Genomic DNA, 17,303 nt, shown 5'->3' with positions numbered 1-17,303 from the left:
GGGGGGTGTGGGGGGATCTAGATTCCAATCATACTTAGTGATTTGGTGCAGAACTGGAACAAAGGATTTCACTTCCCCAAATGCAGAGAACCGTTGTTTCACATCTTCATTTTCAATATCGAACGGGAGGTTGCTAATGAAAATTGTTCCCTGCAAGTTATCCTGCGACTCCTGTCCCTCAATCAGCTGACAATCTGCCTTTACAACTTTGGGCGACTTTTCAGATTTAACTGTCACTGCATTTTTCCCAGGCTCAATAGCATTGTCAACATTTTCCTCCTCATATTCAGGTATCATGGAACCTTCAGTAACTGAAGGCATTGATCCTTTTGCAGAGGATGCAATCAAGTTCTTTAGTACTTTCCTCGTGATGACTGCCTCCTCGTCAAAATTCAATTCTTCACTGGGAACTCTGTCATCTATGGCATTATAGTCTTTTGGAACATCATGTTCAACAAGGGTGTTTTCACAATTTTCTTCTGTAACACCAATACCATCCTCCAAATCATCACTACTGGAGTCTCCTTCCTCGTGTCCATCATTCAGTTGCCCTGCAAACAGAAAATAAAGCCCAATGAAAATGATATGATACAAGGAAATGGAAGGGTGAAAAAGAAGGAAGTGAAGCTTTGAGCCTTTGAGGCAAACTACAATCCCATAGAAGACTAAAGGTGGAACGGCAGTCAAAGCTTGAAAGGTACCGCCCATCCAACAGTACGCAGGGAAGTTGGTATTTCCACCAACATATTTATGTCTATGCCAAATGTAAGGATTTTATAATTATAAAAATTAACAAATGTTGTATAATGGAATTTGTTTAAAAAAACTACAAAGCAGGTGGTGTGAAACCTGAGAGCACCAGATTCTAAGTGCTAAGTTTAAGGGAAAAAACTGCAGAAAATGGGCCAGAAGAAGAGGCTTTTAGAGAATCCAAATAATATGATTACTAGCATAGCTGTCAGAGAGACTAGGAGACCCAAGGCGTTGAAGGGGCATTTGACGTGACTAAATGTAATATAGCAATGATTATTTTATATAATTATGTTTATATGCAACATACAATTATATCAATGCAATATGATATAATTATGCTAGCCATGACCTAATATGAGAAAATCAACATATAATAAACAAAATATAGGATTAATAAGCATATTCATTGGGGAAAAAAAAAAGCAATAAACATAAATCAACGTACACTTGTGAAGTGTCAACCAGGCGTGCAATCGCCTTGGACCCAAGAAAGATCTTGGACTCCCAGGCGATGCCTTGACAATTATAATTACTAGGAATTAGGAAAACAAGATAAGGTTGTCGCTGAAAGAAGTAGGAGTATCAGAAACTAGGCAATGCAATAAAATGATGACACAAACAAGGTGTATGCAAGTGGCAGGCAACAATTGGTGCTGCCAGCTATAAGATTTGAAGACTCAAGTGTGCTTCCAAATCAAGACACCATAACTGTTAAGCCAGACATGTGACCAATGCTGTTCCTTTTAATGACTAACTGAATCTTACAGCATTAACTCCATCTATATCCAAGCAAATGAAAACACACTGGCAATTTGCGCAAGCACATAATGAAGTACAGAAAGACCCTCAAAAATTACATATTCAATGAGCACATGGTATTGCTTACTCTGACAAATCTTGATCATAAAGAAGAACAAAAGCATGCATAAACAATAAGGATAACAAATAGAAAAGGTAAAATGTGGCAGTTTAGTTTGAACTCAAAAGCCAAAGCACAACCAGGGGAACAAATAGAAAAGGTAAATGTGGTAGTTTAGTTTGAACTCAAAAGACAATGCATCCAAAGGATAACCCGAAACAACAACATCCTAAGGTAAAATAATCAAGAGATTAGCTAAAATAAGTTTTGTAAGGTCAAAGATAATTTCACATACAATTCAATAAACTTGACTAAGCCTTATCCCAACAAGGTGTGAAAATAGGATTTCAGGCTTTTCAGCTATCTCAAAATACTCCATTCTGAACTGTAACTGAGTTCAGAACATCTCTAACAGTGACTAAAAGGGAGAGTAAGAGAAAAAAGAGGAGGTGATCAGTAGGGATGGTTCTTACCCTACTTAAAGCCATATTAGGGATGGTTCTTACCCTACTTAATGCCATATATCTTAGGTAGATTACGTAATTACCCCCAACAAAACATAAATACCAGAAACAGCCACACAATAAATACTTGAAGTCTAACTTGAACTATTTGAGAGAAGGAGCAAAAGTATTATCACCAGACAACAATTTATCATCAGAGGCACTTCTAGAGCATATAAGTGTCATTGTGACATGATCTCAATATTTTCTTTGATTTGAGAATAAATGGTGAGAAAGCCAAGATCCAATCAAAGAAATATAAGTCAAATGTGTCACACTGTCACAATATAAATAGATACTATATAATGGACAGGTACATTTTGGAGTATCAGAAACATCACATTATTTAAACTTACTTCTACCCGAGAATAGAAGTTGCAGAAGCCAACATTTCTATCTTCTCTCACAATTAAAAGTTTCTAAACATTTAAGTAAAGAGACTCATGCATTATTAAGGACTCCAACATTGAAGAACAGTAGGCGACAAAAAGGTAAGAGCCATAAATCACCATCCTCTTGTGCATCAGCTGAATTAACGCCAGCTGTATATATTTTCTTGGGAACAGCCCAATCAACAGCAATGGGTCGTTTACCAAATGTTTGCCCATTAACTTTCCGAATTGCCTGTAAAGAGGGAAAAAAAAAAGACTGAAAACCTTTATAATACCCAAGTTCTCATTATTCTCAACACAAGTTGTGTATAGACAATCTTACATTTTCTGCATCCTGCTTGCAAGTGAACGTAACAAATGCGAATCCCTTAGATAATCTGCATTGAGAAAACAAGAAGACAATAAACAAGAAAACAGAAACAAAGCTCAGACCCATTTCACTTTCAAAATGAAAAAAAAAAAAAAAAAAAAACGAGACAGATGTAAAGCATATACCCAGTTTCAGATTTCTGTGGAACAAAGATGTCCCACACAAAACCAGCTGAGGAGAATATTCCTTTCAACTCATTGACTTTTGTCTGCATAATATTTTAAAGAATAACTTAGTTACACAATCCCCCCCAACAACAACAAAAAAAAAAAAAAAAAAACAGTTAAGCCACACCAGTAAACAATTGACCTTGAAGGGAAGATTTCTAGCTATAAGTCTCCATTTACGAGTCTTGGATCCCTGATTCACAAATAACAGAAAGCACACATTTAGACCTGCTTTAAGCATACATTATCAAGAGACTCATACAAGGAAACAAAACCTTTTAGAAATCAGTATCACAATCGAGGAAAATATAATAGAAAACTGTGCTCCACATACTATTAATAAACATCAAATTGGCGAGTATTTTCATGTTTAGGATGAGGAAATGGTTTACCTTGCATCCTCATCGAATCAGGATTCTTTTTCCTTTTTTATTTATTTGGGGGGTGGGGGAGGGGTAGGAAGGATTTCATCACTGACATGAAATAAATTTTTCACATTTCATGGAAGAATGTAACAACTACAAGCCTTTTGTTTTTCTGGTATTTCCATGTATCAGACACCAAAAAACACTGCTTGATACGTCATGTTTCCTCCTCCCTTTGAAAGGAATAGAAAAATGAGAGGATGGGAAGGTGGGAAGGTGGCCAAGTCATTTCAAGAACCTCATCCTGACATGAGCCATGTAACGTCACACTATAGACCCAACTGAGCTTGTTTTCAATCATGACCACAGGTTAGAACTAAAATTTACTCCAGATGGTCACTCAACAAGTCAAAATTTGGTTCTCCTCCATCCTAGAAACATGAGAAATCTCAGTTTTAGTAGCTTTGTGACGTTTGACCTACCATAACTATTAACAATTGTAATATGTTGAAAAGACAAGGAGTAATGTTTTCTCCTGTTTAGAAATTTCACGGGGATAGGGGAACCATTCTCAGGGAGACAAAATGATGTCTAAGTGTCACGGGATTCTTGAGGAATCTTACAGAAACAAATCCGATTAAGAACTATGAAATAGCCAGAAAATAACTATAATCCCAATAACTTGAGAAGAGCATTGCACAAGCCTGCTTCTAAGAGTGCCGAATCTCTATAATGATCTCTAGAGAAGACAAAAGGAGAAAGAGATGGTTCTAGGGGGCGATTTTCAGGAAATACTATAAGAATTTTCCACATGATGAAGAATCAGAGATTGACAAGACAGAGCAAATATCTGGAAGAATGCTCCACCAATGGTATTATGCTTGCTGGGGTTTTGTCCTCAAAAAAGTTTTGACACCTGAACAGTTCATGAAGAGAGGTTTTAAGCTGGCTAGAGATGTTATCTTTATCAAAGATATCAAGGGTCATCGAGCCATTTGTTTCTGAATGTGATACGAAGGTATATATTAGGGAATATTGCTTTGGTCTGCTTGATTTTGGTTGAGTTCCTTCCCCTCATCTGCAAATCTCCACTCAGTCCTGCTCATCTCTGAAGCAGCTGTTTTTTGCATTTGCTACACAATTCAAATCTGCTGGGTCGAACAGTAATGAAAGAAATTGGATTGTTCATGAATAAAAGAAAAAGCATCTCAAGGATAATGTCAGGATGTGGGGGAACTCTCTGGCCAAAGGAACATCTGCAACAAAAAAATTTGAAGGCATCAACATCAATAAACTACCGGCAAATGGTCTTCGCTTGAAATGTGATTAGGGATTTTGCACAGAACATACATTTGTAGCTATGTAAGATGTAATCAACCCCAGTAAGGACTAATGATAGGCTCTAAACATAAGGCAAACAAGAGACTCAGATCTGATCAGAACTCAGAAGCTACAACTGAGAAATAAACTACAGATTAGGTCAAAATTAAAGTAACCTGTATCTCTCAAAGTAGGGTTCAGATGAGCCTGAATTTTGGATAAAATGAAGCTCTTGTATGATCAAATAAACCCCCAAAATTTAATCCTTTATATATTTTAAGATCAAAATAAAATATTTCCTTAATCGGGGAGAATAAAATTTAGTTATTTGCATGGACGTCCTTTATATATTTTAAGATCAAGATAAAAAAATAACAATTAAAAAAAAAAATTGAATGCTAGTGCCTGATCATAGATCACAAAATAGGATCATTAATTATCTTTCCTTCCCCGTCAAAATATGTATTACATACTCTTAGCATGCCATCTAAGAGGGAAAAAAAATTGATAAATTGTGGTAGCTCACAAGAAAATTCACAGTTGTCTATGATCATGGTTAACCTTTTATCGTTAAAAGTAATCAAAAGTACAAATGGATTGAGTAGCACATAGAATTTTCAGACAGAAAATATACAAAAACTGTAAATGTATTAACACTAAAGAAGGCAGTAAACTATCTAGTATATCTCACACCTCTCCACCCAGCTGACGTGCCCAAATATATCCACCCTTTATCTCTTGCTGATGTAACGTGGCAACAGAGGCACGCGCTGATTTAACACTTGAATAAAGTACAGCTGCAGCATCCAGTTTGCATCCATCTCGAGCAAGCCCTGCAACAATATTCCAAGTTTCTTAAACCACAAGTACTCGGCTCTAACTGAAAGAACTGTAGTCCCATAAGCATGCGAAAGGCTCCAGTTCATTTGAGAGTGATATTCCCCTTGAAAAGCCATTGATTTAGCAAATTCAGCATGAAACCACGCTAATACGCAGCATGAAAAGAAGATCCAAATATTCCTATGTTATTCACGATAGCAGACCATTATCGTTCAGTTAAAGGCATCATTTTTTAAGACCTTCAAAGAGACTAGGGACACTAGAAACTTCAAAAGATATACACTGCAACAGAAGCAAAAAAAAAGTAGAAAAAAGGTGATGCAGAATTCTCCAAACAATAATGTTTCTTCTTCAGGAAGTCCATATCAAACTCAAACCAAGCGGTTACAGTGGGGTCCATCAGATAAATTTCTTCAAATTCCTCGACATGGTGATAATCCATTACCCATGTCTCTCCTGGATTTATTATCAATAGTTTGTCCCTTAAAATGGAGTTCAGCTACACGAATACCCCTTCCACCAATCATGATTTATATGTAAGAAACTAAGAATTCAGCTAAACAATAGTTTTCTGCGGGGGACCATTTCTACACTGCCTTCCCTCATGATTTCTGACCAGCAATGTAAAGGGTAAGAGATGAGCTTATTTATATCTCTTTTCTCACTATTAAACTCCCCAGTTCACTACCTTCACCTTCGTTTATTTGCAAACACCCAGTGGATGAAACACCCCCATTTTCGCCACGCATTGAATACTCAAAATTTTTCCCTCCCAAACTTTCAATGCAAAATACAATGAAGACAATCCATCAGACCATAGCTAAATCATCCAACAGTTATAGAAAATATCAAATTGATTTAAGAAACATGTATACACCACCCATCTACGAATAAAATGCCAAGATGCACAGAAATAAAGGAAATTGAAAGATACTAACCGTGGAGTTCAAGCATTTCCTTTGGAAGGGGATACGTTGCCGATAATACAGAGCCAGCCTCTTTGGCACGGCGGAGAACTTCCTCAGCCATCTCAGCACTATCAAATCCACCAAATATGACTGTTCTCGCAACCCTTCACAGCATCAAACTAAGAGATAAATATGCAATGTACAACATTATTGCATCAACCATTCATAATAGGATCAGAAATCATCAATCATATAGAAAAACAAAAAAAACAAAAACAAAACAAAACAAAACAAAAAACAAAACCAAAACAAAATAGATAATTTATGAATATAAGGCAATAGTTAATAGCAGCCAGATCAACATATTCAAATTAACAGATTTCCAAAATAAAATAAAATTTACTTCCAAAATCTATCACCAATTACAAAACTTGGGCCCAAGCTCAGGAATCATAAATCAAGTCAGTCCCCCATGTCCACGTGATGCAGATGCACAGCCTTGGACCGATCCAAATCCGTATGGGTATCCCGAAAGAGATGAACCAGATCCAGTCTGAGATCAAAGTTTACCAATTTGGAACCAAAGCTATTAGGATCTTTAGGATTTATTTACTTCTATTTTGGGATTACATGCAATATTTTATTTTGTTTACTTAAGTAGGAAAGAGCTATTAGGATTTAGTTTCCAATTAATTTCCATTAATTATAGTTTCCAATTAGAGTTAGTTTCCTTTTATTTGGGTTTTCTTTTGTTATTTATACTAATGTAACCGATGGTTGAATGATGAATTGAATATTTGGTTGAAACCTTGGTGGTTTTAATTGGTCATGTGACCTTCCCCCCCCCCCTTGTGTGATTCTTCTCTTCTCCCCTGCAACTCTGAGTTCACTCAGGGATTTCTTCCCTTTCTCTACAGGCCCTCCATCAAGTGATATCAGAGCCGAAGGATTCGTCCTTCGTCCTCTTTTCCTTCCCATCTTCTCCCCATCCTCTGTTCTAGTTTCTGCAAAGACTAAGAACAGCAATCAAATAAAAAAAAAAAACCTTCGTTGAACTCTCTCCTTCAGCAGCCCTACCCTTCCATAAACCCCCTTTGATTCCTAACCAGCAAACCCCTTTCCCTGCTGTAACAGCCCAAAAAAAAAGTCCTTCGACCAAAACCCAGCCTCCATTCGAGTCTACCCAACTAAATCCCCACCACCCTTTCTCTCCTTTTTCACTTCGATTGAACCCCTCACTTAGGGTTCCGCAAGCAACAAGTGAAAAAAAAAAAAGGAAGAAGAAGAAATCGACAAAGAAAAATAGCAGAGAGAGCAAGCGGAATCAGAAAAAAATAAAAGAAAAGAACAGGAGAAGAGAAGAGAAAGCAAGAGAAAGAGGAGAACTTACATACCTAGTTCGAAGGCTCCCATGAGTCGCCTCAAGCAGTAGCTCCTCCTCCCGACAAAGGAGAAAGGCTCAGTTGAAGTCTTCGCTGCAGTCGCAGTCGCCGTCTCCACCCCTCCTCTATCGCAAGTTGAATCACAGCTCCCTTTGCTACCTTCGACCACCGCCACCGTCAACTCTCGCCCTCCAGCGGAAGAAGATACTTCTCTGTGTCGATATATGAACCCCAGCCCCTATTTTACAATTACATCATCAATCACTTCCTTCTTTCTCTATTTACCCTTCCCTTTCTCTTTTATTCTTCTTTATCCCATATTTTTCCTTGTTCCAAGTTTACCCCTTTCAGTCCCTAAATGACATCCCTCTCTTATATCTTTATATTTGCACTTCCATAATTACAATTGTGCCATTGCCCTTATAAACTTCAGTTTATTCACCAATTTGCCACTCCTCTTATTTGAGTTATTGCCATAGATTCCTTTGCCTTCAAATTCCGAGTTCATTTGCCAAATGGAAAACCTGCTCATTTATTGATTGATGAGAGACAACACGACAATTTGGTCTCACGATATGTGGTAGATATGTTGTCAAAGACCAATCAGATCATGTTTGAGTCGGAGGACGATGTATTTGTTAAATTTTCTGTTTCTCATTATTATGATGGTGTTTTTTGTGAAGTGTTTGACTCTCCTCAACGCATCATAAAATCGGGTCGATGTTGGTTGGAACAATGAGACGGCATTCTTGATCGCGACAATAATGTGTGCACCCTCTAGGCTTACCACGTGCGTAAAAATTTTAATCTTCATGGATTGGTTGAGTCAAAGAAAGTAATAACCCTAGTACAACCACAAGACGTACCAAATGCATCAACACAAGTGAAAGACCGTCCTATTGTGGAACAGGTGATGACAACAGAAAGTGAAAAAATTGTGGATCAAATAATGAAGGACATTAATGCAATGCCAATTGTTCACCATCATGAATTCGTTCTTCCCTATGATTTTGTTGACTTGAATGCACCTCTATAGCTTCACATCTTAGATTTTGTTCGCAATGCAGATAATGAGCAATTCACCCCCACTCGTGAGTTTTTATTATTATCATTCTTTAAAACTCGTGGACGTGTTTTTCTCAACATCGGGGAAGTTGATGCAAATGCACAGCCTTGGACCAATCCAAACCCGTATGGGTATCCAAAAGGAGATGAACTGGATCCAATCTGGGATCAATGTTTACTAATTTGGAACCAAAGCTAGTAGGATCTTTAGAATTTATTTACTTCTAATTTGGGATTACATGCAATATTTTATTTTGTTTACTTAAGTAGGAAATAGTTGTTAGGATTTAGTTTCCATTAATAATTATAGTTTCCAATTAGAGTTAGCTTCCTTTCATTTTGGGTTATCTTTTGTCATTTATAACAATGTAACCGATGGGTATTGCATTGTTGAATGATGAATTGAATATTTGAGTGAAACCTTGGTGCTGATGGAGGGCCTGTAGAGAAAGGGAAAAAATCCCTAAGTGAACTCAGAGTTGCAGGGGAGAAGAGAAGAATCACACAAAAGGGGGAGGAAGGTCACATGACCAATTAAAACCACCAAAGTTTCAACCAAATATTCAATTCATCATTCAACCATCGGTTAAATTGGTATAAATAACAAAAGAAAACCCAACATGGAAGGAAGCTAACTCTAATTGGAAATTATAATTAATGAAAACTAATTGGAAACTAAATCCTAACAGCTATTTCCTACTTAAGTAAACAAAATAAAATATTGCATGTAATCCCAAAATAGAAGTAAATAAATCCTAAGGATCCTAATAGCTTTGGTTCCAAATTGGTAAACTTTAATCCCAAATTGGATCCAGTCCATCTCCTTCTAGATACCTATACGGGTTTGCATCGATCCAAGGCTGTGCATCCGCATCAACTCTCCTGATGTTAAGAATGGACGAGTTTTAAAGAATGATAACAATAAAAACTCACGACCGGAGGTGAATTGCTCGTTGTCTGCATTGTGAACAAAATCCAAGATGTGAAGCTATGGAGGTGCATTCAAGTTTGGAAAATCATGGGGAAGAACAAACTCATGTTGGTGAACAATTGGCATTGCATTGCTGTCCTTCATTACTTAATCCACGATTTTCTCACTTTTGGTTATCATCACATGTTCCACAATAGGACGGTCTTCCATTTGTGTTGATGCATTTGGTACGTCTTGTAGTTGTACTGGGGGTATCACTTTCTTTGACTCAACCAATCCATGAAGATTAAATTTTTTATGCATGTGGTAAGCCTAGAGAGTGCACACATTATTGTCACGATCAAAAATGTTGTCTCGTTGTTCCAACCAACATTGACCCAATTTAGTGATGACTTGAGAAGAGTCAAACTGATGCGGATTCGGGTTCCAAGAACAGGAATCGGATCGCTTAGGGCCCACAATAAAGTAGTAAACTCAAAATATAAAGACTAATGGCAGTTCTGTAATTAAACTGAAGCTCAAGGGGGTGGCAGTTAAGTAATTAAAAGAACTTAGAAAAGAGTGGCAGACTTGTAAATAAAAGGAATCTTAAAAGGGTAAATGGAGGTTCAAGTAAAAGATGGGACATGGAGGGAATTAGGAATTATTGTGAAGAAGTAAATTAGGAAGCAAAATTAAGGCAAAAGGTTGGAAGAAAAAGAAGGAAAAAATAGGGGTAATTCCGGGATTTAACAGAAAGAAGGAAATAAAACCTACTTTTGATGTGTTCTTCAACCTCACGACAGCCAAGGGTTCACATTGAGCACCAGAGAAAGGAATCGAGCTTCAGCCACAAGAATCTCCTTCAACAGTTCAGAAATTCCAGATTTACTGTTGCCCAAACTTGCTGGATCAACCCTAACCAGTATAGTTCACAGATTCAAGCAATACATGGAGTATTGAGTCTGAAACTTGGAACCAGCAATAGTTGCAAGTATGATCTGCAACTTGTTGATCTGCTCACTATGGAAGAGGGCTTTGAAGGATAGAGCTCAAGGGTTTGGTTCGCATATGGCACCCAAAACTTCGATCCGTAAACCCAGATGCAATCGATGGGATTTATTGATTCAGCAACACTTCTCGTAAGCCTGAGATGATCACCCAGAACAGGGGAAGGGAAGGAAACCAGAATAATAAAGAGGAAGAAGAAGAAGAGAATACGGGAAGAACCAAACGAGAGAGATGAATAAAGAATATTAGAGGAGGAAACCACCCATAGCAGTCATCGATTCAAACCAAAACATATTTCTTCAAATTCATTCAAGTTCATTCTCAGTTGGGTACAAAAACACTATTTAAAGGCTGAAAATAAACCTACTTCCTACTGAAACAAATATTGCATCTAATCTAAGATAGAAATAAAATCTCATCAAATAAGAGTATGCCAAACTAAGTCCTAAGTCTAAAAATGGAAAGTAAATAAAATATATTCTGAATCCATCGCCAAACTGCATTAGAAACTCTTCACAAAAAGTACCATCGTAATAATGAGAAACAGAAAATTCAACAAATACATCGTCCTCTGACTCAAACATGATCTGATTGATCTTTGACAACATACGTACCACAGATCGTGAGACCAAATTGTCGTGGAATTTGAACACAAAGGAATCCATGGCAATAATAGAAAGCTCAAATAAGAGGAGTGGCAAATTGGTAAATAAACTGAAGTTTATAAAGGCAATGGCACAATTGTAATTATGGAAGTGCAAATATAAAGATATAAGAGAGGGATGTCATTTAGGGACTGAAAGGGGTAAAGGGGTAAACTTGGAACAAGGAAAAATATGGGATAAAGAAGAATAAAAGAGAAGAGGAAGGGTAAATAGGGAAAGGAAGTGATTGATGATGTGAGCATAAAACAAGGGCTAGGGTTCATATATCGACACAGAGAAGTATCTTCTTCCGCTGGAAGGCAAGAGTGACAATGGTGGTGGTCGAAGGTAGCAAGGGGAGCTGTGATTCAACATGCGATAGAGGAGGGGTGGAGACGGCGATGGCGACGGCGACGGCGACGGCGACGACAACTGCAACGAAGACTTCGACTGAGCCTTTCTCCTTTGCTTGGAGGAGGAGCTACTGTTGGAGGCGACTCATGGGAGCCTTCGAACCAGGTATGTAAGTTCTCCTCTTTCTCTTGCTTTCTCTTCTCTTCTCCTGTTCTTTTCTTCTCGCTCTTCTTTCTTCTTCTTTTTTTCCAATTCCGCTCGCTCTCTCTGCTATTTCTCTTTGTCGACTTCTTCTTCTTCCTTTTTTTTTTTTTTTTTCGCTTGTTGCTTGCGGAACCCTAAGTGAGGGGTTTGATCAAAGAGAAAAAGGAGAGAAAGGGTGGTGGGGATTTGGTAGGGCATACTCAAATGGAGGGTGGGTTTTGGTCCGAGTTAAAATGGAAGACACTTTTCTTCTTTTCTCTCCCCCACCCCCTTTAACTGCCTATAATGAACAGATCTGACATTATCGAATCCGCATGGGATGGTATAAGAAGAATGTGACAAAGGGAAAAAAAAGAAGATGCCAATGTAATTTCAAGGAAATTGGTCTAAAGGATTCTCTAGCACAACAAACCAAATATTATGACAAAAGTACAAAACAACAAAAATCTCATTCAACTCAAGCTAGTACCAGGGGCTCAGATCACAAATTGAGGCAATCCTATGGGAAATGCAGATCGATCAGAGGATCTACTAGTGGTGGGTTTTCTTTTGAGATTGAAGGAAAAATACTGCTAGCACTGAAGCCGCAAGTATAGGGCTCGTTAATTTTAATAAAGAAAACTATGCAGAAGGTAAGCCCCCTAGGGGGTGGACAAATTTTTTAGTAAACAAATGCATACCACTACAAACCTAAACTACGACTATAATTAATCAAAGATGAAGAAAAGGCAACATAAGAAACATAAATCAAGAAAAAGACATTCACAGTATGTTTGCATTAGTAAAAGAAATCAAGAGGAACAATATGTTTTTCAATCAATTTGTGAATCACTGCACAATCAAGTTGAACCAACAAAAAACTTTAAAAGAATATTGATTCATACTTGAGACTGTTCTGGTTAAAGTACCTTAATTTGGGTACATTTTTTTATGGATCTCACTATGAATCAATTATTATTTTAACTAATAATAATAATGGAAAAATTGCTTAACAAATATGGGAATCAAAATGACAAGTAGATATTGCTTGTAGAAACTATTTTCTCATTAAGTTCTTTCGCTTTTATGTTTCTAGCTACAGTAATTGAGTGTCCATATACTTAGGCTAAGAAGCAATCCTTCAGCCACGAGGAAGTAGGTTGGCATCCAAAAATCTAGCATCTTGCCATCAAATACATAGTATCACTAAAGTCGGTAGAAAGGTCAAAAAGAAGTCGCTACCTCTGCTTTTTCGAAGAATCCACTTTATCACAAGGATCACTGGAAATTGTCTTCACTTTCCTGGTTCCCTCAGACTCCCCTGAAGTTTATATGCATTCATAATATTCACTTCTCAAGAAGTGAAAGAAACATGACTGTACAAAAATAGCCAACAACCAGAGGAAAAAGTGGAAAACAAAATTAAGCAGCATTTCATTTTATTATCACCTATTTTCTGCAAGTTGGGAGTTTGTTCATGTTGGACCACACCACCAGACAAATTCTCTTTGTCCTCTTTTGTCTTGGTATCATCAGCTGGAAAAACTTAGACAAATACCAGAAAAGATATTCATATACTAGTATCAATCAAGATGAGCAACTAAAATTTAAGATATCCTTAATCCTTTTCTGACAAAATCCAGACATTGGGGGGGGAAGAAAATCAAGGTAAATTTTTATTTTTTTTTGGGTAGAAAAAGTGTGTAATAAAAGTAACAAGAGCATTATAGAACACAAGCTGGAACCACAGCACAACAAATAACCTTGATTTGCCCTTGACCGGCGCTGCTCAAGGGGAAGACGATGCATGGCATGTTTAACTCCAATTTTCCTACCGCCAATAGATACACCATTCTTCAGCTCAATAGCACGATCAGCATCGTCTGTAACAGCACTGCATATATATGAATATATATTACCAATTTCAGCAACGGGCCCAAATACTAGAAATATAAACGAATATGAACCAGAAAAAGGGATAAGTGTAAGCAAAGACACATACAATACTAATGATTATACTAATGCAAGACGTGACCAAAAAGCCCAGGTATCATGAGGAAAACCATAATTGTAATCACATAAATCCTAGGTTGGGGCCAAATCTCTTGACCTAGATCCTAGATTGGGGCTCAGATCCTGCACCCCAGGCATCAATGGGCCAAACAACATGTTGGCCCAAACCTAAGGGCTGACTTGGTCCAACCCTTGTTAAGAAGTAAAATTGATATCAAAACAAAGATGAATACACTTTGGTACCAACAAAGAAGAAATCCAAATACACTTACAACAGAGAAAAGAATTAAAGTAACGTCATGGTATAATACATGGAAAGCATTGATTGGGATGCATAGTGGGGCATCCATGCTTATAGTGATAACAGGTCAAAATGTTTAGCCTAGAGACAAGATGGGCCAACTGCATCTGGTTTTGGCTCAAGTGCAACCGGACCCCATCTCCAATTTTGTTTTCAGCATAAATAGGTCCTTTGGGTTCCAAGAACTTTCAACAAATAAATGTGATCAGCTTGTCATAGTGTTCCAACAATCGAGACCATAGACATCTCAATTGGAACTTCACTTGAGGAATCCAAATCTTGGTTCAATAGGTTCTGGGACTCCCCTTACTCCTTTGGTGAATCTCCTAGGCAATGAGGTTGTGGAAAACTAGAAATCAAAAGCTGGAGCTAATTGAATCCCTTATAAGTAATTAGGATGACAAGCACCCAATACGTGCCACTTCACTGATGGTAGTTTAATGTATGTCAACAACAAACTGGCAAAAGAATCAACAGAACTATAAGAAAGAGAAAGAGGGTCGGCATGTAGGTGGTCATACCCACGCATCCTGAGCAATGACACTTAGAAGTTGAAAGCAATCTACAACAAAAACTCAACCTTATCCCAACTAAATGGGGTCGTCTATATGGATCGTTTCCATCCAATCAGCTCTATTCGAGGCCACACTTGATACAAGGCCTAAGTTATGCATGTCTTTCCTCACCACTTCTCCTAGGGTCATTTTAGACCTACTCCTAGCTCTTTTAGTTCCTTCAATCTGAATCAAATCACTCCTCCATAGTGGAGCATCCAAAAGCCTCCGTTGGACATGGTCATGCCACCTCAAACAAATTTCTCATAGCTTATCATGTATCAGAGATACTCCCAAATCAGCTCTAATATGATCATCCCTTACTTTATCCTTCTTAGTTTTGCCACACATCCATCTCAAGTTCTCAACATCCTCATCTCCGCTACATTTAATTTATCTACATTATGCTTCTTAACTACACAACATTCCGTACTATACATCATAGTTGGTTGTATGATTGTCCTATAAAACTTTCCTTTAAATTTTAAAGGAATATGTCAATCACACAACACTCCGGACGCACCTCTCCACTTCATCCATCCTATTTTAATTCTCCATCGAACATCACCGTATATATCATCTTCTTGATTTATGATTGAGCCTAGATAACTAAAATAATCACTTTGCGGAATCTCCCTCATCAATTTTCACCAACACATTATCCATCCTAGCGTAACTAAAATTATACATCATGTACTCCATCCTCGTTCTACTTATCTTTAAACCCTTTGATTCCAAGGTTGATCTCCATAACTCCAACTTGGCGTTAATCCCTGCTTTTGTCTCATCCACAAAAACAATATCATCAGCAAAAAGCATACAACAAGGAACCTCCTCTTGAATGTCTCTGGTAAAATCATTCATGATAAGCGCAAACAAATAAGGGCTTAAAATTGATCATTGATGTAACTCAAATATAATTGGAAATTCACTACCTTGACCCCTCCCCCACAATTCTCATAGTAGTCGCCACACCATCATACATATCTTTAATTATGTTCACATGTTAAGTAGAAACACTTCCCTTCTCTAGTATTTGCCAGATACTCCATAGGGACTCTATCATAAGCTCTTTCTAGGTCAATAAGACCATATGGAGATCTTTCTTCCAATATCTAAGTTGAAAGCAATCATCTCTTAAATTGAGATAAATTCTTTAAAGTCGGAGGCTCGGAGCACTATTCCATCAATCACATCAAGAGCTGAAGTCCACATGAAATGTATGTAGGCTCCTTAATGCAAAAGTAGATTACAAGAAACTACCCCAGCAATTTATAACCCCAAACAATACAAATAGGACCAGGAAACAAAGAAATAAGACCATCAAATAAACTCCCAAGGATACAATACCCATATAGGAGCAAAACCAGCCCAAAACACAACTCGATAGGAGAGAGAAAGAGCTGCTATAGAGCTAGAGAGAGAGAGGTGCGGCCAGGTTTGTAGGAGTCCAATTGAGATGCTCTCTTGGGCGTAGATAGTCCCTAGGGAGGGTACAAAAACCCCCAAAGTTGAGAGGATTCTGACGGCTGGTTGTGAAGTTACAAGCTTTCTTGATTTTCTGACCTAGGAGAAATAATCGCAGGCTTCAGGAGAGAGAATCAAATCTGGTTTGTAACTTGGACAGATCTGAACTTCAGAATACTCACAACAATCATATACTTCAACACCAGTAACTTTAGGATAAAATATAAAGCTTTAAACAAGAAGAAATAAAGGAAAAAGTGGGGGAGGAGCACTGTCTCGGCCCGAGCTTCTCACCCACAGTTATCCCAGCTGTTCTATGCAATTGACTGCAATTATTCTTTATTCAAATATGAAATTATGAGTACATAGGCTCCTCTATTTATAGAGGGCAGAATAACAATCAAACTACTACTAGGAGCTAGTTTCCTAATAGGACTAGACACTCCTACTTCAACTAGGAGCTAGTTTCCCAATAGGACTAGACACTCCTACTACAACTAGGAATTCAAAATTGGACTAGGAATAATAAACCTCTGTGGAAAACAAATAGAGTCCTAGGACAATTTGGACTTAGCCACTCAGGTGGACCAAGTAGGGGTTCGGCTGGCTTCTTGGCTGGACCCTAGCCACTCAGGTGGGCTAAAGCTGGACCCTTATTCCTCTCATATTTCCTTCCATAATGTGGATCTACATCACTCCTGTGAAGCTGTGACACCAGACTTTATTGTGGTATAGTGAAAAACAAAGATCTTACAACTCTCCCAAAAAAATACTTACATAGCCAAAAAGACTTGGTTAAACACATGTCATAACATTTCAATAAATCCTTTTCATTCGAAATAGTAAGCAGCCATGAATTGACTGTCCATACAATGATACAAATAATCAATAACGAGTCTTTTCTTCCTTTCTTTTGTTTGGGGGGGGTGGGGGGAGGGATGG

At 37.8% G+C, this 17,303-nt stretch overlaps 1 protein-coding gene across 2 annotated transcripts in view; it reads right to left on the bottom strand.

Annotated features, from left to right (window-relative positions):
- The window catches only part of LOC122063584 (RNA-binding protein 28-like), a 28,859-nt gene that overhangs the window by 6,788 nt on the left and 4,768 nt on the right, over nt 1-17,303 (bottom strand). Inside the window, exons 5-14 of one of the 2 annotated variants that reach the window (XM_042627289.1) lie at nt 13,790-13,920; nt 13,476-13,571; nt 13,269-13,347; nt 6,508-6,641; nt 5,423-5,562; nt 3,187-3,237; nt 3,003-3,085; nt 2,830-2,884; nt 2,625-2,739; nt 35-551 (exon numbers count right to left, since the gene is read on the bottom strand). In XM_042627289.1, coding sequence (XP_042483223.1) covers nt 35-551; nt 2,625-2,739; nt 2,830-2,884; nt 3,003-3,085; nt 3,187-3,237; nt 5,423-5,562; nt 6,508-6,641; nt 13,269-13,347; nt 13,476-13,571; nt 13,790-13,920 — 1,401 coding nt within the window. The remainder of the gene's footprint in view (nt 1-34; nt 552-2,624; nt 2,740-2,829; nt 2,885-3,002; nt 3,086-3,186; nt 3,238-5,422; nt 5,563-6,507; nt 6,642-13,268; nt 13,348-13,475; nt 13,572-13,789; nt 13,921-17,303) is intronic. The other variant, XM_042627290.1, reaches the window with a different exon arrangement.

Source organism: Macadamia integrifolia, unplaced genomic scaffold (genome assembly GCF_013358625.1).
Source record: "Macadamia integrifolia cultivar HAES 741 unplaced genomic scaffold, SCU_Mint_v3 scaffold1370, whole genome shotgun sequence".
NCBI lineage: Eukaryota > Viridiplantae > Streptophyta > Magnoliopsida > Proteales > Proteaceae > Macadamia > Macadamia integrifolia.
The sequence above is the reverse complement of the archived record's forward strand: the minus strand, read 5'-3'. Positions and strand labels throughout refer to the sequence as shown.